The sequence below is a fragment of the Prosopis cineraria genome, unplaced genomic scaffold, assembly GCF_029017545.1.
Source record: "Prosopis cineraria cultivar Desert tree isolate PC_DT_omini unplaced genomic scaffold, ASM2901754v1 PC12, whole genome shotgun sequence".
In the NCBI taxonomy this organism is placed as follows: Eukaryota; Viridiplantae; Streptophyta; class Magnoliopsida; order Fabales; family Fabaceae; genus Prosopis; species Prosopis cineraria.
The window spans coordinates 43,285,773-43,306,754 of NW_026555343.1; the positions used below are offsets into that span (position 1 = coordinate 43,285,773).

The 20,982-nt window shown below is 34.3% G+C and overlaps 3 protein-coding genes across 4 annotated transcripts; 2 read left to right on the forward strand and 1 right to left on the reverse strand.

The window, feature by feature from the left end:
* Nucleotides 1-108: 108 nt before the first annotated feature.
* On the reverse strand, nt 109-4,097 carry LOC129288127 (probable polygalacturonase). Of its 2 annotated transcripts, none has more exons than XM_054924522.1 (6): nt 4,083-4,097; nt 2,897-3,226; nt 2,127-2,247; nt 1,260-1,434; nt 1,100-1,170; nt 109-1,002 (listed from the first exon to the last, which is right to left on the reverse strand). In XM_054924522.1, the coding sequence occupies exons 2-6, from the start codon at nt 3,200-3,202 to the stop codon at nt 293-295; spliced, it is 1,383 nt and encodes a 460-aa protein (XP_054780497.1). In that variant the 5' UTR covers nt 3,203-3,226; nt 4,083-4,097; the 3' UTR covers nt 109-292. The 2 variants fall into 2 exon arrangements, with proteins under 2 accessions (XP_054780497.1, XP_054780496.1); XM_054924521.1 differs by lacking the exon at nt 4,083-4,097 and adding an exon at nt 3,396-3,528.
* Nucleotides 4,098-14,332: 10,235 nt separating this feature from the next.
* LOC129289637 (mechanosensitive ion channel protein 1, mitochondrial-like) lies at nt 14,333-17,786 on the forward strand. The gene is made up of 6 exons (XM_054926446.1): nt 14,333-15,065; nt 15,156-15,433; nt 16,248-16,369; nt 16,486-16,593; nt 16,999-17,220; nt 17,306-17,786. The coding sequence occupies exons 1-6, from the start codon at nt 14,359-14,361 to the stop codon at nt 17,420-17,422; spliced, it is 1,554 nt and encodes a 517-aa protein (XP_054782421.1). The 5' UTR covers nt 14,333-14,358; the 3' UTR covers nt 17,423-17,786.
* A 1,626-nt stretch (nt 17,787-19,412) lies between these two features.
* LOC129289638 (uncharacterized) lies at nt 19,413-20,241 on the forward strand. The gene is made up of 2 exons (XM_054926447.1): nt 19,413-19,705; nt 19,816-20,241. The coding sequence occupies exons 1-2, from the start codon at nt 19,461-19,463 to the stop codon at nt 20,006-20,008; spliced, it is 438 nt and encodes a 145-aa protein (XP_054782422.1). The 5' UTR covers nt 19,413-19,460; the 3' UTR covers nt 20,009-20,241.
* Nucleotides 20,242-20,982: the final 741 nt, after the last annotated feature.

Sequence of the window (20,982 nt, forward strand, 5' to 3'; positions counted from 1 at the left end):
ATTAGTTTGTTTGTTTTTTGTTTTTAGAAATTTCCTTACCCTAGCCATTATGAGTTTTGTCTTGTCATCTTCACGCTGAAGCTAGAAGCTCTTTTAACAACACCCGAGTAAAATAATCTGGAATAATTTTATTTAGCATTGCAATAGCAGCATGTGGCCAAGCACAATGAAAGATCTCTACTGTTTCAACTTGAAAATGCCTTCTAGTCCTGGATAACAAGAGAGACAGGCCAACAGTGCGGTACATAGATCGCATACATATACTAATACACTTTGACAATCTGCTCATAACTCATGCATGTATCATCCCATTGAAGCATTTCTTGAGCTCCAAGTTATCAATGGGTAGACTCTTCTCTGGAAAATTGCAAGCTGAAAGTTTCTCCGGCTGCTGATGAGGTAACAGGTGACACGGTAGGGGTGTGACTCCACTTGTCATTCCTTCAACATTCTTGCATGACCATGAATGTTTCTTTGCCCCAGCGGACATCCTGATTGTCACGTTGGCCATGCAGATTCCGGTGAAGGGGTCACCGGAAATCCCTCTCAACAGAGCTGCGGTGGTCACATCCTCAGCTACTATATCTCTATAATGAATACCTTTGATCAGAGGCAAGGCCTTAGGATCAAAGTTGTTATCTGCATTGGAACCATAATCACCAGTCATAAAGAATGCCCATTTCATGGTGTGCATGGTCATTCTCTTGACGTATACGTCCTTCACATACCCGCCTCTTCCTCTAGCTGTTTTAATTTTGATTCCAGATTCTGTTTTAATGGCTGTAACATCTTCGACTCTCACATCTTGGATGCCTCCAGACATCTCGCTTCCCAAGGCAATGGCGGCGGAATAAGGAGAAATACACGTAAGTCGCCTGATGATCAATTGTTTGGTAGGCCATCCGAACTTGATGCCGTACTCGTCCCATCCACTCTTAACAGCCACACAGTCATCTCCAGAAATTATGTAGCAATCTTCGATTCTGGTGTTGGTGCAAGAGTCTGGCGATAAAATCAAGAGGAAGATATTGAATATTAATTAATTGAAATTGGGGAATCTAGCGAAGCTAATCAGCTCGGCAACTGGGGAAAAAATGACCTGGATCGATGCCATCAGTGTTGGGTGAATTGACAGGTGCTATGATGGTGAGGCCTTGAATGATAATATTGCTGCGCAGTAATGAAATAACTTGGAGTTCTCATGCATCAAACATTATTTTGGTAATTTAATTTGGGGAAGAGATAGGGATAGGGAAGACCTGCTATAAACAGGATGGAGATTCCAGAAGGGGGAGTGAAGAAGGGTAAGATTAGAGATTTGGAGATGGTGAGAGTACATAATCTCGATCAAGTGAGGCCGAGTGTACTTCAACTTCTTCCCACGAAACCGCGCCCACCAGTCTGCTCCTTGTCCGTCTATGGTCCCATTGTCCCCTGTCTCATCCCAAAACCAAATATCATAAGCAAATATATCACATTTAACTTCGCTCATGTTTGGTCATTGACAATTTTAATTTCTCAATATTTTGCCCATTCCAAAATTAGAAATTAAACTTTTTCTTGAGTACGAGTCATTCAAAATGTAAGAGAAATCAATACTACGATAATTTACTCGCGCGCACAAAAAAAGGATGGAAGTTAACTAGTAGTTATATAACCAAAGATGTAAAAAATTGGGAGTACTTTTCAAATATTAATAATTGTACGAAAAGGTAAAAGACAAAAAATATTAAATGCTCTGGATATTATCAAACTAGTCTTATATTTTGGACCAATCCTGGCAGGAGATGTGGGCTTTAGTTTTCGACCTGATTCTTAAGGAATTAAATTAGTTACCCATAATTTTCGGTTGTAGCAAAAGCTAGTTGGAAGTGCAATGATGAATCAATTAGTGAAAATAATCAAAGGGTTGGTGAACGAAACATGCACCAAATTTTGAAATGGCAGTTGCAAACATGATAGTGTCACATCATCCAATCGTCAAACTTGGGATTGAAATAAAGCAACCGGAAATGAGGATGCATGTTGATGTTGGTGTGATTGAATTCAAGGATTCACCAACATTTGAACCGAGTTTGAATATTAGTGTGTTTGTTAGAATGAAGAATGAAGGAGTGATATCATACCAGTGATAACGACATCAGTGAGATTGGCTCCAAAGATGAGGCTCCTATACCTTCCTGCCGCTGCATCTCTTCCTCTTCCGTATGACGGCAATGCTTCCATCACTGGCCACTCTTTCATATCCTACACCATTCGTTGTTTACCCAATTTACAATCAACGTGCAAAATTACAATTTCTCCAGAGATCTCTACAAGATTTAATGAGCCAAGAATTGTAATTTCCTCGCAAAGCAGAATATTTATCCAGGGAAGTCATATTCCAACCGGCTAATTATACTCTCTCTCTCTCTCTCTCTCTCAAGTTCATTACCTGCACATCTTTCACGTGATACCATCGAATGTAGTACATTTTCTATGAGCCACCCAATTAGATATAGGCAGTTTAAATCTCATTTATATATTGAATTCAAGGAAGCAATATGTATAGCAGCAGCAGCAACATTAATCTTCCAATTACCAGCTTATCAAAAACTAATCATTTAAATTAAAAACCAAGAAAAGAATTATTAAGACCACCCCTGTCTTGATGATTTATGAAAAGCAGTGTACTGGATATACATCCTCGAGCATGTGCACTGAATCTGATGTGCAACCTTCCAATTTCTCTAATGAAAATGCATTTCAGCTATTCAAATCAAGTCAGTTTAAAAGTTCAGGAACGTCTTGAGGAAAAGAGGCAAATATACACTCATGAGTGCCTTCCTATTTCCCATGCTTCTATATAAATTCATGAACAATCAAGAAAGAAGTGAGATAATAGTGGGGAGGAGACCTGGGAAGCAAGAAGAACAGCATCTTTGTGGAGAAAGAGTGTGAAATGACTAATGAGGCTGAAGCTGCCAGTGAGCCATTTCCCAGCAGGAACATACAGCTGAGCTCCTCCTCCTCCCTCAGAAGCGTACTGTCTCAGTTCACTCATTGCTCTCTCAAATGCCTTCGTATTCATTGTCTTGCCATCCCCGACTGCTCCAAAATCCACCAGTGAAGCACTATGACCCCTGCAACTTATAGCAGAATACTCCAACCAACCTCTTCTGCTCTCAGCCCTCCCTGGACTCAGAAACGCCACCAAAATCATTGCAGAAAAAATTACCTTCACTGCCTGGAAAAAGGAAGAAGAGAATGGTTAGACAATGAAAGTTTAATTGTTAGGCAGGTGGGCTGTGAAGAAGCTGAACGTATGTGCATTTATGCTGAGAAGAGATTTACAAATATATACATGACAAGAAACAAATGGATAGTTTCGAGACAGAAGATGAGATGGGTCTTACTTGTGCCATCGTTAGAGAATGCAATTCTAACTTGGGTTTAGGATAGTGGAGTTGTAAACGCCTAGTATTTATAGAGAATGGACATGTCCAAAAGATTCATGCCAAGTTAAGAAAGTGCATACACTTAATTCAGTTGGAATTGTTTGTTCCCGCACGGTGGGGAAGTAAATTTTACTGAGAGGTGAAGTGAGATCATATATTTACATTGTTAACTACTTGCAATCAAAACGATTTTTTTTTTAATCTTTTTATATCTTATGTTGATTACTACAACAACAAAAATTGCATATGGAGAGTTAAATGTTATTTTCCTTTCATGCAACGTAATAAATATATTCCTACTGGCTGGTAGCCGAGACTCCACTGATTTTGCAAATATTATGGGCCATACGTGGTTTAACTACTCGAGCAAAGAAGCCCTCAAGTCCAAGTTATTCCTGTTGACTTCCTCTTTTTTTTACCAGCTTTCCCGTTGACTTCTTAAGTATGCTAAATTAATAGTAGACAGAGGATTACCTTCCTGAAAAGTCTCCAGAGCTCATCAGTCAAAGGTGGGTTCTTTGAACGTGAAATTAATTCAACCACATCAGTATATTATGAACCTTACAAGTTATGTTGATTGCATTCATGCAAGAATTCCAGGTAACTCACTGAGTCATGCCTATTGCCAAGGAGAGTTACAGTTACCTGAAATTTTTGCTAAGAATCAGGTCAGAAATTTGACTTCTGAAAGCAGCAACCTCTTCAATACCAAGCCCAATGCTACCTTTTCTCCAATATTTTCTAGTTTTTGTTTCCATAATGCTCTTCCTTCTGCTTCAACGACCCGCTTGTTAAACCATCATATTCGTCATCTCTGAGTCGCAAAAGTAGAAATAGGAACGCTCATTCTCGATCTGATTCTGGGTTAAGTGACATAAACACCAGCAGTGATTCTGTTGGTACAAGTGATTGTGATGATAAAATCAAATATCCTTGTAAAAGTGCAGTAGAGAAAGTAATTCATTTTGCACAAAAAGTGGAAGGAGCCTTCGATAAGTTCACACCATATGTTCACAGTTGTTCGACTCTCATCCATATCGTTATAATGTTGTTATTCCAGTAGGTGGTACATTGACAGCTGATCTAATAGCATGGATTGTGATGCCTCGGATTTTGAGGAAACTTCACAAATATGCAATGCAAGGTCCTACAGCAATATTTCCAGGAAGCGCATGTGAGGAGCAAGTTCCTTATGAGAAAAGCTATTGGGGAGCTTGATTTGGTTACCTTCATGGCATTCTCACAGGCGTTAGTGGCTTATTTCCATTTTAAAGGTGGTGTTTTAGTTTTCATTTCTGTGGTTACATTATGCGTCCAAGTATGTGACAGATAACTTTGATTTTCAGTTGTGCAATGGTAGCTCCAACAACTTTAACCTCACGCCTTGCAGAGGCTTGGAGGGGTGCTGCGATCCTTTCATTTGTGTGGTTTTTGCATCAATGGAAAACAATTACCCTGCGACACACTTCGTCCAATCTAAGTTTTCTTGGGCTTGTTCAAGATAAATTGCTTGCTCCAGAAAAATTCTTATCTGGTGTTCTGTTTGTTTTTGGTGTAATGGCTTTAGCCGAGGCTTGTGGTGTTGCTGTACAATCTATTGTAACTGTGGGTGGTATAGGAGGTTTTTAAGTATTAACAGTCAATCGAATCTGCTCATTTTCATTTATACACTTTCACCATCCTTAGTTTCCCCTAGGCTTTTAATGTCTGCAGTGTTTGTACTAGGATGTAATATATATATATATATATATATATAATGTTGTAGGTTTTAGGGCGTCAAAATTCATTGCTGGTACGTGAATCTAGTTGAAAATTAAAGGATAAAGTAAGTATCATTATAGAAGGTTAAAATTGATAATGAGCATGGAATGTAACTTTATTATTTTCCCCTTGCTCTTGTTGATCTAATGTTATTGTCGTATTCACATTTTCAATATCCTTGTTATGTGACAAAGTTTTGGGTCTTCATGTAGGAGTTGCTACTGCTCTTGCTACCAGAGAAATCCTTGTCAATGTATTTGTCTATGCAGCTTTCGGAGCCCTTTACAGTTGGAGATATAACAGAGGTATGTCATTAATTAACATGGTGCAACTTACCGTTTTCCCCGTTCCAACGAACAAATTAATTTTTTGCTTAAACATGTCATAGCCGTTAGTTCTGTACTTGCAGTTATTTATGGAAAATTGCGAGATTCTCAATCTTTAATACGCAAGTGCTTTGCGCCAACAGTCCAACATGGCCCCTGTGAATCCTTCAATATTTCAATGCATAGAAAAATATAAATGTGTTGAATGCGACATATAGAAGTAGAACTAAGGTTGAAATATCCAAGGGGCCAACATAAAAAAATTTGAGGATTTTAACGAAGTTAGAGATAAAACTGAGCAACCCAAACATGTATAGTTGTGAGAACACAAGTGTGAAGAGGAATTTCTGAATTCTGGATATTATAAAGAAGCTGTCCCTCAATGGAAGTTTGATCCCATTGTATAATTTATTTGTCTGATTATAGTCTGAGGAATTGAAGCAATTGTAGGCCGGGCCGGTAGAGGGTGAAGTAATGGAAATGGGACTAACAACTAACTACATTATTGCTGAATTCAGAGAAGTTCCCCTTTGTAGTGCCAAACTCGCCTTTTTCCACCCAGGTATGAGCTTCCCACTTTTTTATCTGCTGCTCATGGTTGATCGTACAGTTTAAACTGATAGCTTTGCTCTGTTCTCACTTGTCCTGCCCCTGCCAGGTAGGATGTCATCTAATTAGATTAATTCACGTTTGTTTTTAAAATTACTATCTTGTAAAATACACGATATTGTAAAGCATAATTGTTGTTGCATATTATTGTATAATTCAAATCAACGATAATGTGTTATTTATCTTCCTTTTTTTTTTTAACTAAGTGTCATCTTTAGCTAAATTACATTAATTTGCCACCAATTGAACTAATAATAAATGTGAATGATATAATTGTAATTAATTTTGATAGAAAAGTATAAATCATAAGCAAAAGTTTAAGCAAATAATCATTGCAAGGTATAACACAAAAAAGAATTACAGCCCATTTTCATTAATGTTTTGAAATATCTCATTAAATACAACATTAATCATTCTTGAAGATGTCTTATTACTTTTGTTATGGATAAATATCTTTAAACCTTTCATGTGTAAATTTATTTTTATTTGACCAAACAAATTACATGTACAGTAGAATTTATAATAGTTATTGTCTTATTTTATTAGTAAAGTATCAGGTGAGTTATTCAATGTTTTTGCACTATGACAATAAAATTTTAAAAGCATATAAAAATAAATAAAAAGATTGATGTTATTTTGTAATTTAATGTTCTAAAAAATATAACTTCACCCCATGCCAAAAACAAAATTCATGCCTAGTAAATAAAAACACTTATACTTAAAAAAAAAGGCAGCATCAACAACAAAAAAAAATTGTGAATTCAAAGCACTCATTGGTTTCCCTTTCATATTATAATTTTTAGTTAATAATTAATCATGTTTTATAAAATTGCAATTGTTTATTGCTATAAAACTATTGTGAGTTATCATTGATAAGTAGCTAAAAAATGTTTACTGGACATTCTTTTATCATAAAAATTAGTATCGTAAACTTTAAAGATGATAGTAATAAAAAGAAATTAGTGGAAAAACAGGATTAACAAATCAAGTGGCCATAATAAAATAAAGCGTATAAAAATTATTAAATAAGTCCGTGCATTATGCGAGATTCATTTTTAGATTTGTATAATAATTTTATGTCTTTCATATTTTGTACAATTCAATTATTAACCTTACGTGGTCATATGAATAGAGAAAATTTAAAGTGATACATAAAACTAACACATCAAATAGTATATAAAGACTTGTCCTCTTACTTCATCAAAGTGCATTTTCGACAAGAAAAATGCAGTTCCCTAAATCAAAAATCTATTTATTATTAGACTATTACACATATATATATATTGCTTCACAAAATTCCATACAACTAATGCCACACTCATCTTGATATCTAATTGACTCACTATTCCCCATTGCATCATAAGGTACATTCAATCACCCAACATAAACTCATACAACAATAACAATGGAGTAACTCAATTATTAATCAGAAAATAATAAAATGTTTCATCATTAGTTATGCATGTAAATCAATTACAATGGTGGGTTTTAAATATCATAAACCAAATCAAATATACTATATTGATCATTAAAAAAAAAATCAAAAATAAGGAAAATTATTAAAAAAAATAAAGCAAATCAAATATAATATTTGAAGTTCCTATAATGTACTTTTCACAAGATATGATATACACAGCACTTTTAAATGCTTAAATTTCCTTTAAGCACTCCATGTACATTTTCAAGAGATTTTCTAAAAATCATATAGAAACTACTTATAACTTCGAAAATAAAAAACTCACTTGCATGTGATTTTCAATATTTCAACTATATGACCAACAAAATTACAATATCTTCATAAATGAAAGACACTAAATTTAGGAAGGAAAAAACGTATGCTATTGAGTTTTATTGCTCCTTGCTTGTTTGCCTACTCTTTCCACCAAACCTGCAAATGGAGGAAAGATGATCCATTAGCCTAAACTTTGGAACCCAAGGAGTCTTTCCATGGAGCTCACATACCAATTGCGTTCTATTTGCAGAAGCACAAAAATAAGTTCTAGTGTTTGAGATTAAAAAAATAAATGAAGCAATCCATTGACTACCATCAAGAAAATGAAAGAAGAGAGGAAGATTTAAGTAAGGAAGCTTACCTTTAGTATTTATGAGCTCTAATTTACTTCTAATAATCAATTTCTTCCAGCCTTAACTTAGTCTTTTGTCACTCTCTCGGTTCCCTTTGTTTCCTTTTCTCTTCTACTTCAGGTTCGTGACTTAATGCTACAAAATTCTGACTATGTGCCACGGCAGACGCACAATGCACTGCAGTGCATGGCATAGAGAGCCTCTTTCGAGAGTGTTGTCATGCATGTGCTACGACGGACTAACCATAAGTCACGGCATGTGGTATAAAATCATTTCATTTAAAAATTCTCCCTCTTCCATTCTCAGGTGACCCAATTCTCCTTTAGACCCACGTTTAGAACTAAAATCGAGACCAAACATGCCCGTTAGGCCTCTTTGGTCACACACCTCACAAATACACTTAATTAGACTATTTAAATTTAATTAATCTTAATTTAAAATTGAGGATGTTACAAGTCTCATAAGAAAACTAGATAACCACTTGTAGATTTTTTATCATCTAGGCATAACGCCTAATCTACATTTGAATAAGATGTGGGGTTCAAGTTGTTTAAGTACTTGAGATAGATACCATGAATTAATATACCTCGAATGTAGCGGAGAACTCTTTTGATAGCTTTCCAATGTATCATTAAGGGACATTACATAAATTGACTTAGCTTATTAATGCAAATACTCATATCAGGTTATGTATAGCATAAATATTAGAGAGCTCTCATAGTTTGTCTATAAAGATAGGGATTATTAAAGGAAGCACCATCAAACTTGGACAATTTTTGACCTATGGACGTAGGGGTCAAACAAGTACTAGAGTTCTCCATTTTACACCTCTTCAAAATTTCAAGAGCATAAGTGGTCTAATTTAGAAAGAAGCTAGTAGTGTCTCTGTATAAATGAATCCTAAGAAAACATTTGACATTGCCTATATCCTTTAAGGAATACATTCTGTTTAGCTTATCAACAAATTTATCCAAATATTAGAATAAAAATTATTTGAGTTTTGTCACAATAGAAAAATAGAAAGGCATCACTTTTGCTATTGACAAACTTCTATGCAACTAAGGTGTCTCTCTTGCTCATACCAAGCATGTGGTACTTATTTGAGCCCATAGAGGGTTTTAGACAATTTACAAACAAATTATGGTCGATTCGGATCAACAAAACCTAAGGTTGAGACATATAATCTATCTCTTTCAACAACCCATTGAGAAATGCATTATTTATATCAAGTTGTTTCACAGGCCACCAAAAATAAATAGCCAAGGTAAGTATCAATATAACTGTACAAGGTTTTATAACAGGGCTAAAAGTTTCTCCAAAATCAATACCTAGTTCTTGATGAAGTCCCTTAGCTACTAGTTTTGCTTTGTACCTTTCAAGATCACCTTTATGATCATACTTTTTCTTAAATACCTACTTGCTTCCAACAATGTTGTAATGATATTGTGGAGGAATTAGAATCCATGTTTTGTTTTTATTATTAGAGTCTCATATTCAAACTTCATTATTGCATACCAATTCTTGCATTGTAAGGCTTCTTGAATTGTGTTGGGTTCTGATTCAAAAGGACATAGCTTTGCCATACCAATATACAGTTGTTTAACTTTGAAAATTCTAGCTTCACCTCTTGTGATCATTGGTTGTAACGGTGGAGCAATAAAGGGTTGAATTTGAGATGGAGATGATTGAACAGTCTGTTGAATTGTGGTAGATATAAAATCTTGTAGATCACTAGGCATAAATGATGCTGAAGGGTCCATATTAGTTATGTCAGTTTGTTCTGCACTTGTGAGAGACTGATCAAAATTAAAATTCTAATTTCTAATAGTTATAAATGTACTTGAATTCTGATATATAATAGCATTATATACTTGTGTTGAAGATCTACTTCTGCAGTAGCAAGATTAGAGTCTTATGTTGTGTCAAACCAACCCCCTAATTGAGTAAAACTCATTATGATATTTAGCTCGGAGTAAGAGACCTGAAAAGATCCTACAAAAGGAAATTCATTTTCATAAAAAATAACATGCCTTGCGATAAAAATTCTTCCCTGTGAATTCATGCACTTGTAGCCCTTATGAGAGGTGTTATAACTAATGAAAGCATATTTTTTACTTCTAAATTGCAACTTATGTCTGTTGTAGGGCCGTAGATAAGGATAACATAAGCAGCCAACAACTTTAAAGAAAAAGTAATCTAGCTTTTTGCTATAAAAACACTCAAATAGTGACTAGTAGTTTAAAACTAGTATAACAAGGTGATTTATAACAAATATAGCACATACAGAAGCTTCTCGCCAATACTTCAAGGGCATTGTAGCTTGAGCTAGGAGACTTAAACCCATCTCTATAATGTGTTTATATTTTCTTTCCACCCTACTATTCTATTCAAAGTTACATAGACAAGAATATTGAGACATAATTCTTGATTCAATAAGAATTGGAGTAAAACTCCTTAATTCTCCTCCAAAATCACTATGAAAAATCTTAATCCTTCTATCAAACTAGTTCTCAACCATGTTCTTGAAATGTTTGAATACACCAAGTGCTTCATGTTTAAACTTTAGTAGACAAGCCTAAACAAATCTACTATAATCATCAACAAAACTTATGTAATATTTGTATCCCATTATACTTGGTATAGAAGCAAGACCCTAAAGGTCATAATGTATTAGTTCAAGAGGAGCTTTAGCACAAAATTTAGACAAAGAAAAGGACAATTTATGTGATTTGCCAAATTGACAACAAGACAAAAACTCAACTTTTCATTCATCTTAATTTTTTTATTACAATCACCAATGGCTTTCTTAATTACATTTTCAAAACTATGCCCTAAATATTGGTGCCAAGATTGGAAAGCAATAAAATTAGCTTCAGTATTGTAAGCTTAAGCTTTCTTGATACCATTTATTGAATCTGAAATGACTCTGAGTTCTTGCTTCAGATTGAACATCTTGTCCCCTACTAGCCGTGCCTTAAGTGTCCTTGGGTCCTTCATAGCACAACCATCATGGTGAAAAATAACCAACACATCATTATCATCAAGTAAGCCATTTACACTAAGTAAATTCTTTTTTATAGTTAGGAACAGCCAGCACATCATTTAATAAGAGATGAGAAGAGCTATGTTCTGTAGGTAAAACTCCTTTAACTATGTTACTAATGGTAAGTTTTAAATCAATACTAGAAACTTTGTTATTTGAATCACCACATTTGTGTGCCTTGCCTCCATCTGGATTAGTGTAAGTGATATGATTGGTTGCTCTACTGTCTAAGTACCAAGCAAGGTCACATACAGTTTTAGGAGAAGTAAAATAGGTTATTGAATCAACATAATGAGAGTTTGAAGACTCTTCACAAATAAAATTTTCATCATAACGATACCAGCAATCAGCAACTTCATGCCCAAATTTCCTATAGAGTTAATACTCAAGTTTCCATTATTATTATTACCATTACTATTATTGTTCTGTCTTCCACTTTTACCACGACCTCTTCGTCTATTGTTTCTAAGACCAGGGCCTTGTTAAAAACCTCTATTACCATGCCTTGAGGACTGATTTCTAGACTGAAAAGCTAGATTAGCCATAGCATTATTAAGATATGAAATAGCAGGATGATGAACACTATCTAAGCAACTTTCATAAGTCAAGAGCTTAGCTTGCATCTTAAGCCAAGTGAGCCTATCTTTCTCATTCAATTAAAGGACAATAGGTGTGTATTCTACATCAAGTCAAGCTAAAATTTAGAGGATTAAATCCTCTTGACTAATCGAATAGCCAACCAATAATAATTGATCAAACAGTGATTTCATTTTATCCAGATACTCATACATTTTTATCGTGCCTTTTTGAGTACACTGAAAATCACCTTTAGCTAAACAATCTTTGATTTCATTTGCATGCCAGCAAGATCTTGAGTGCTACGCCATATTTGTGTAGAAGTTCTGCAATGAAGCCTCTGAGTTTGAATCTTGGAAGCCATAGTGCTAAGCAACCAGCCAAAGAGTATTTAGTTTATGGCTAACCAGGCTTTATATGTAGGATTGATGATGCCAATTTCACCATCAAGAATAAATTCCTGGGGACACATCTTTGTTCCCAACATAAAACCATCAAGTCGATACCCACACAAAATAGGAAATACAAGGGAATACCATATGAGAAAGTTGTTTCGGTCAAGTTTCACTATGTTGATTTGGTTTAGACTATTGAGGAGAGGAATGGATTTGTTTAAGGTTACATGAATATTTAAGGAGTCAGTAAAATAGGTTTTATTCCTAAGAGTGTGTGGTATATTTGAATGAGTAAAGGGTGATCCACCAGAAAATGGGTTAGAAGTATGAAGAGGAGGAATGGTATGATTGAAGCCAAGAGTTGAGAGTGTGTGGTCACTGGGCAAAGATGGAATGGAAGAAAAAGACGGTGAAGAAAATTGAGGTAGAATGGTATGATTGAAGCCAAGAGTTGAGAGTGTGTGGTCATTGAGCAAAGATGGAATGGAAGAAAAAGACGATGAAGAAAATTGAGGTAAAGTTGGAATAGAAAGAGGAGTGACGAAGAAAAGATTTGAGAGATTAACATTTGTGAATGAAAACAAAGGAGCTGAGAGCGAGCGCATTCAGTGCTCATTAGTGTTGATGAGCATGACGTGCTCAACACTTCAAGTGCTCATCTAAGCCCTTGATTTTATCCTCAGTTGATCTCTACCGTTCATTTTAAATTTATTATTTAATATTTTTAATATTATATTACTAAAATAAAAATTTATAAAAAATATGAAAATCTTACTATTAAAGCATATTTAGATAATTAATTTATAAACATTATAAAAAATTTAATATTAAACTAGATTGTCTAGGTTATATATGCATTGTCCAGAGTATATCTGGATAGTCAATTGATAAAAATATAAAAAATTTAATATCAAATTAGATAGTCTAAATTAAATCCTCATTAGCTAGATTAATTATAAATAAATTTATTAAAAAAATTATAATTTTTTATTTTGATAAACATAAAATAAAAAATAAAAAGTTTTAAATTTGAATAGTTTAGATCTCATCAACTGAAATGAGTATTATATCATTTCATGTTGAGCCCAAAAGGCAATCTCTATTTAACATTAAGATTTTCATATTTTTATTTTAATAATATAATATTAAGAAATTAAAAAAGTAAATTTAAAATGAATGGCAAAGATTACATGGTGATAAATTTAAGGGCTCATCGATCAGCATTCCATACTCATCACAATGCTCATCGGTGTGATGAATAGGGAATGTGGATGCAAGCTGAGATGGTTGAAGATGGGTTTAGTTTCCATGCTACATGTGCTCATCCTTGGGATGAGATCTAAACCATATTTCAAGTATAATTATATATTATATTTATTAAAATAAAAATTTATAAAAATTATAAAATAATTTTAATAATTTTTTATTTTTAATATGGTTTATATTTAATTTAGAAGACCCAATTTAATATTAAAATTTTTATAATTAATAAATGATTTGGACTGCACAGTGTACATTTGGATAATCAATATACATCAATCATAAAAATTTTATAATTGCGCAGAATACATCTGGATAATTAATGTACACCAATTATAAAAAATTTAATATTAAATTACATCCTCTAAATTAAATTTAGATCAGATTAAAAATAAAAAAGTATTAAAATTATTTTATATTTTTTTATAAATTTTTATTTTAATAAATATGATATATAATAATATTTGAAATTTGGGAAATCTCATCCGGCACATGGTGCTCGTGTGTTCATCATTGGGATGAGTAGAGAACTAGTTCCAGTTGAAGATAGAGGAGACAAGGAAATCGACAAGGGTGCCGAGTTGGTTGACAAAGACGCTGAGGCGGTGGACGCATGAGACCACCCGGATACCAAGAATTATTATTGGTAAGTGTACAGAATACATATATAATGAATGAAAGAATAGTCCAATGACCCTGCGGCTAGTGTACAAGAGAAAGAAAACAAAACCCTAAGCCTAATAATGGTTGGGCTTTCTGGACTTGGGCCTATTAGAGTTGGACTGTGAAATAACACTGTCACTAATATTCTGGAATCTGCAGATTGACTCACTCGGCTGACTTCTTTGCCAGGTTGAATTGATATCATGGCCGGAGTAACGTTTGCCTGTCTGAAACATCTCAAGAAATATTCAGCCAAGTGTTCTTTGAACTCGGAGCTAATTCAACCAAATCACCGTATGATGAACCTTACCAGACGTGAGGATTGCGTTCATGTAAGCTTTCCGTGTAGCTCACTGAGTCAAGCTTATTCCAAACGAGAGTTACAGTTGCATGACATTTTTGTCAAGAATCAGTTTAGAACTATAATTTCTGAAAAGAGCAACCTCTTGAATACCAAACCCAGTGCTTCATTTTCTCCTAAATTTTCCAGCTTTTGGCTCCACCATGCTCTTCCTTTTACTTCAATGACCCTCTTGTTGAATCATCGGTCATATTCTTCATCTCTGAGTGGCAAATTAAGTAGAGATGGAACCACAGATTTTGCACCTGATTCTATTGATGCAAGTGACTGGACTGATGAACTGACTCCATTTCTTCAACAGTTGCTCGACTCAAATCCTTACCTCAATGATGTGGTTATTCCAGTTGGTGGTACATTGACTGCCACTCTAATAGCATGGACTGTGATGCCTCTGATCTTGAGGAAATTTCACGAAAATGCATTGCAAAGTTCTGCAGCAACATTTCTGAGAAGCAAATATGGTGCGCAAGTTCCTCATGAGAAAAGCTTGTGGGGTGCTTTGGAGGATCCACTGCGATATTTAGTTGCCTTCGTGGCATTCTCACAGATGTTAGTGGCTTATCTTTGCATTATAAGTGTTTTGCTGTGATCACTTCAGTGGTTGTATTTATGTAAGTGACAGAAAACGTTTATTTCCAGTTGTGTAATGGTAGCTCCAACAAGTGAAGCCCCACAGCAACTAGCAGAGGCTTGGAGGAAGGCAGTGATGTTGTTATTTACGTGGTTTTTGCATCGATGGAAGACAAATATCTTGGGACACATGTCGTCCAGTCAGAGTTTACTTGGGCATGGTCAACATAAATTGCTTACTCTGGACAAAGTCTCATCTGCTGGTGTATTTGGGATTGGTACAATGGCTCTGGCCGAGGCTTGTGGTGTCTCTGTTCAATCTATTGCCACTGCTGGCTGCATAGGAGGTATCTAAGTATTAACAGTCATTTGAATCTGCTCACTTTCATTTTCCTACGTCTTTTGATTTCTGCGGTTTTTTTAATCAGCATGCAAAATACATAGATAATGTCTCAGCTTTTGGGTCATTATGAAGTTCCTTTTTGGTACATGGATGTAATTAAATTTTGGTTATCAATAATGCAGAGTGTGTGTGTGTGTTGTGTGTTTTTTTTTTTTTTTTGCGCAAACATATGACGTGGTAATTAATAATAACATAAGAAGTGCACATCGTGTACCTCTTTAGATAACTAAATTCAGATTCATGCACATGCAGTCATTTCAACAATTTAGACAAAAATAATTATATTATTGAAATCTGACACTTCCATGATTACATTTTTGACAAATTGAGTAGGGAGTTTTTGGCTTTTTTTTTTCAATTAAAGAAAATTTTTTAACTGAGAAGTTTAAATGCTTAGCGTCTCAATAGACCGGTGATAGATCTATAAGAGGCAAAAGCCTCAAACTATTATTATTAGTAGCAGAAAAAGCTTCTTTGTAGTTTGTATGTAGGGTAAAGATAAGTGCTCAAGATAAATTCTAAATACTCAGGACTCCCTCTGTTTAGCTTACTATTTCATGTTGGACTCTGATGTATCTTTCTGAATATTCACTGAAATCTTCATACGTTCCCCTTGTTCTTGATAACTTACTATTATTGGAGGATTAAAGTTTTCAATATGCTTGTTTTACTAGACAAAATTTTGGTGAATGCTAGTTAGAATTTCCTAAACTACTAAGAAATGGATGGCTTGACCTTTTCTTTTATTGTTTATGCAGGACTTGCCATAGCTTTTGCCGCCAGAGACGTCATTGGCAATGCGTTCAGTGGATTGTGTATGCAGTTCACGGAGCCCTTTACAATTGGAGATACAATCAAAGGATGTGAGAAATCTGACCTGGTGCAACTTGCGGTTTTTTCTTTTTTTTTTCTTTTTTCATTTTAATGGGCACAAGTTATTTGCTTAAACATGACACTGTATGAAGTGGGTTGTGATATTTCTGCAATTAAATGTAGGCTGGGTCAGTGGAAGGAGAAGTTATTGAAATGGGAGTGACAAGCACATCATTGGTGAATGCCGAGAAGTTGACAGTGGTAGTGCCCAACTCATTTTTTTGCAGCCAGGTGAGCATCCATTCCGCCTCTTTTCTTGCCAATCAATCCCATTAAAGTGGAACAGGTAGTCTTTTGCCTGGTAAAGAGGAATAGAGGAAAATCGAAGAAAACATTTATAAAATTGTTAAACAAAATCTCTTATTTAATGATAGAGTATAATCACATAGTGTAATTTACGTAGCCAATCCCATCTAGTGAGATAAAACTTGTTGTTATTGTTGTTTTTACTTGCACAAACTCAATTTATCATAGTCGCTTTTGCTGACCCTCATTAATCTTTTAGCATTTTAAAATTATATATTAATTGTAAAATATATTGATTTAAAGCTTTTTTAAGACTACGAGTGATTCATCATATACAATTATGAATGATTTTTGGTGCAATGACAGTTTTGCATGCGTAAAACTTGATAGGTAGTAGTGATAAAGAGTCGAGTCGAATGGCACAGCATGATGTCAAAGATTACTGTGAGGATTGAAGCGATAAATAGAATTTCCAGAATAACAGATGATATAAAAAGTATGCTAGCTACAAGCCCCATGGTTTTGTCGGGGAAAGGGGACCCTTACTGTTACTTGTCCCGCATTGAAACTTCATACGCAGAGTTGACACTTGGATACAACCTCAAACACATGGTACGTGACACATTAATTTGCAGAATGAATGTATGATTAAAGTGTTGTCGTCATGTTAGACACCGTGATTCCAAGTGTGGTGCAGGGCAAAGATGAGATGCGTGGGGCAGAACAAGACATCGTTGGGGAGGCCGTTGAGATTACCAAGAGGCACGCTGCTGAACTTGGCCTTCTCACCTCTTCTTCATCTGATTCTGACTGATGCACAGGGCTTCTCTCTGCTTCCTTTGCTGAAGCCTCGGTCACAACTTGAATGAGCTTCATCAGATCATCTCGGTACTATCGTCCGCAGCATCTGGACATGTTGAGTCACCGATGTCGCCACATCCCAGAGCAAGTGTAGCCTCGATTCGATCTAGGCCAGAAGATCACCATCCATTATAGCTTCATACGATTCTTGTCTTTTAATCACTCCTATCCAGATATCCCAGCGCCATGAGAGAGAAACTAAAAACAACTTCTGAAAATTAGGACTCTAGTTTAAAAATCCAAAGATCAGTCGAAACCTGAAACCAAATTTTTTAAATTCATGTATTACAGTATTAGTTGCATTTTTAAATTCAAAAGTTTTACTTACAATGCATGATGCACTTATAAAACATAAAAAATTAGATATTTGTAATTGTATCTCAATTTTCAATATTTATAATTAATTTGTTCTTTTTCAACTTTTTAGAACTTGTCAACTTTGCTTTCAATTTTTTTGAATGTCGCCATGTCTCTGATTAACGAAGTATATATTTTGGTATGATATATTTTCTTCAAAGATCAACTAACCACATGATTTTTAATTCTATTTTTCTGAATTAGGGTGTTTTGGCCTTTTGATAGGGGAAGTATGGGCCCTTGAAGCATTACTCTTTTTGCCTCTTTTTATAAAATTCGGAAGCCTTTCATTTTTTTGAACGTAAAACTATTTACAAGAGATATATATATATATATATATAATATATATATATTTATAACATTTTTATAAGTGCCTCTCATAAGTATATTTTGCAAATATTCATATTCTTTTTTTCAATGCTGTGATTTATTAAGTTTGGAAGAAAGATTAAATTAAAATGATACTTTGTGGTAGGAGAGAAAAGTGAGGGAGAAATATCATTTTCTTATGCTTGGCTATGGAGAAAAAATTGAAGGGGAGAGAAAAATAATATGTAGGATTTACATATTTTTACTTATAACTTTTTTATTTAAATATGAAGAGATTTTTGGGGAGAGAAACTTTTATTTTTAAATATACCCACCAATTTTTAAATTTTATATTTATAATGTAGTTACATTTTGATCATGATCAATTTTTGTTAAACAAATAGCATATTTATTTTTTTACTAAAAGTAGTGTATTTAATTTTCAGATTAATTAGACAAATGTTAATTCTAAATTTTCAACCAAGTTATTTATATTTGGTTGTAGTTTCAAAATTTTAAAATTATTATAATTTAATAATTAAGTAAACAAGATTATAAATCAGAAAAAATAATTTTTAATTGGATAAAATAATTTGTTATTATATTTGTATTCAATTAATAATATATGATAGAAATTATTAATATATATATATATATATATAATATGTTAAAAGTTTAAATTTTATTACATATAAATATTTTTATAAATAATAAAGTTAGTATTGGTTATATAAAATTAACAAATTTTCTCTTTTTCTTATTTTCTTTTGTTCAGTGAAGCATGATGGAAAAAAATTGTAATCCTCTTATTTTTTTTCTCTTTTTTATCTTCCTCAGTAGCAAAGCACGGCACAGAGGTAGTTTTAAAATGTTTTAATATTTTTTGGAGAAAAATTAAAATCCTTAAGTAATTTTACCCACTAATTGCTATTTGGATCAAAGCATGCTATTAAGGGAATATTTTCCAGGTCTTTCCTTTTATTTTCCAAACATGCCCTTTTCTTTCTATAGTGGAATGGAATTTTCATTGATTCGTGAGCTTGCGGAGAGGTTATCCTATTTAAAAAAAAAAAAAAATTCTTTGTGTCATCATATTGTTATATTTTCGCTACACTGTTTCTTACAAGTAACAGCGTAATTTATTTTAGCTGCATAGAGCTATCCGATTACTGGAACTAGATTCGATGCAACGATGGCTTTTCACGAATTATATATGACAATTCTTCATTTTTCAGTTTAAAAAATAAGGTTTCGGTTTTATTCCTCAATGATTTCTAATCATCATGGTTGCATGACTCCACTTGTCATTCCTTCAACATTCTTGCATGACCATGAATGTTTCTCTGCCCAGCGGACATCCTGATTGTCACGTTGGCCATGCAGATTCCGGTGAAGGGGTCACCGGAAATCCCTCTCAACAGAGCTGCGGTGGTCACATCCTCAGCCACTATATCTCTATAATGAATACCTTTGATCAGAGGCAAGGCCTTAGGATCAAAGTTGTTATCAGCATTGGAACCATAATCACCAGTCGTAAAGAATGCCCATGGTGCACGGTCATTTTCTTGACGTATACGTCCTTCACAGACCCGCCTCTTCCTCTAGCTGTTTTAATTTTGATTCCAGATTCTGTTTTAATGGCTGTAACATCTTCGACTCTCACATCTTGGATGCCTCCAGACATCTCGCTTCCCAAGGCAATGGCGGCGGAATAAGGAGAAATACACGTAAGTCGTCTGATGATCAATTGTTTGGTAGGCCATCCAAACTTGATGCCGTACTCGTCCGATCCACTCTTAAAAGCCACACAGTCATCTCCAGAAATTATGTAGCAATCTTCAATTCCGGTGTTGGTGCAAGAGTCTGGCGATAAAATCGAGAGGAAGATATTGAATATTAATTAATTTGTGTGGTTTTTGCATCAATGGAAAACAATTATGTTGGGACACACTTCGTCCAGTCTAAGTTTTCTTGGGCTTGGTCAAGATAAATTGCTTGCTCTAGAAAAATTCTTATCTGGTGTTCTGTTTGTTTTTGGTGTAATGGCTTTAGCCGAGGCTTGTGGTGTTGCTGTGCAATCTATTGTAACTGTTGGTGGTATAGGAGGTTTTTAAGCATTAACAGTCAATCGAATCTGCTCATTTTCATTTATACACTTTCACCATCCTTAGTTTCCCCACGTCTTTTATTTTCTGCAGTGTTTATACTAGGATGTAATATATATATATATATATATATAATGTTGTAGGTTTTAGGGCGTCAAAATTTATTGCTGGTACGTGAATCTAGTTGAAAATTAAAGGATAAAGTAAGTATCATTTTAGAAGGCTGAAATTGATAATGAGCATGGAATGTAACTTTATTATTTTCCACTTGCTCTTGTTGATCTAATGTTATTGTCCTATTCACATTTTCAATATGCTTGTTATGTGACAAAGTTTTGGATCTTCATGTAAGAGTTGCCACTGCTCTTGCTACCAGAGAAATCCTTGGCATTGTATTTGTCTATGCAGTTTTCGGAGCCCTTTAAAGTTGGAGATATAATAGAGGTAAGCCATTAACTAACTTGGTGCAACTTACCGTTTTCCCCTTTCCAATGATCAAATTGCTTAAACATGTCATATCATAGCCGTGAGTTCTGTACTCGCAGTTATTTATGGCAAATTGCGAGATTCTCAATTTTTAATACTCAAGTGCTTTGCGCCAACAGCCCAACATGGCCCCTGTGAATCATTCTATGTATAGAAAAATATAAATGTGTTGAATGTAACATATCGAACTAGAAATAAGGTTAAAATATCCAAGGGGCCAACATAAAATTTGAGGATTTTAATGAAGTTAGAGATA

What these genes read in the sequence shown, in the direction of transcription:
- LOC129288127 (XM_054924521.1), bottom strand. An exon ending in CTGTTCTTCTTGCTTCCCAG is followed by an intron (nt 2,248 to 2,896) that starts GTCTCCTCCCCA and finishes CGAATGGTGTAG; the next exon opens with GATATGAAAGAGTGGCCAGT. An exon ending in CTCCATCCTGTTTATAGCAG is followed by an intron (nt 1,171 to 1,259) that starts GTCTTCCCTATC and finishes ATTACTGCGCAG; the next exon opens with CAATATTATCATTCAAGGCC.
- LOC129289637 (XM_054926446.1), top strand. Translation starts at nt 14,359, where the DNA reads ATGGCCGGAGTAACGTTTGCCTGTCTGAAACATCTCAAGAAATATTCA. An exon ending in CACTGCTGGCTGCATAGGAG is followed by an intron (nt 15,434 to 16,247) that starts GTATCTAAGTAT and finishes TTGTTTATGCAG; the next exon opens with GACTTGCCATAGCTTTTGCC. An exon ending in ACTCATTTTTTTGCAGCCAG is followed by an intron (nt 16,594 to 16,998) that starts GTGAGCATCCAT and finishes AAAACTTGATAG; the next exon opens with GTAGTAGTGATAAAGAGTCG.
- LOC129289638 (XM_054926447.1), top strand. Translation starts at nt 19,461, where the DNA reads ATGACCATGAATGTTTCTCTGCCCAGCGGACATCCTGATTGTCACGTT. An exon ending in TGCACGGTCATTTTCTTGAC is followed by an intron (nt 19,706 to 19,815) that starts GTATACGTCCTT and finishes GGATGCCTCCAG; the next exon opens with ACATCTCGCTTCCCAAGGCA.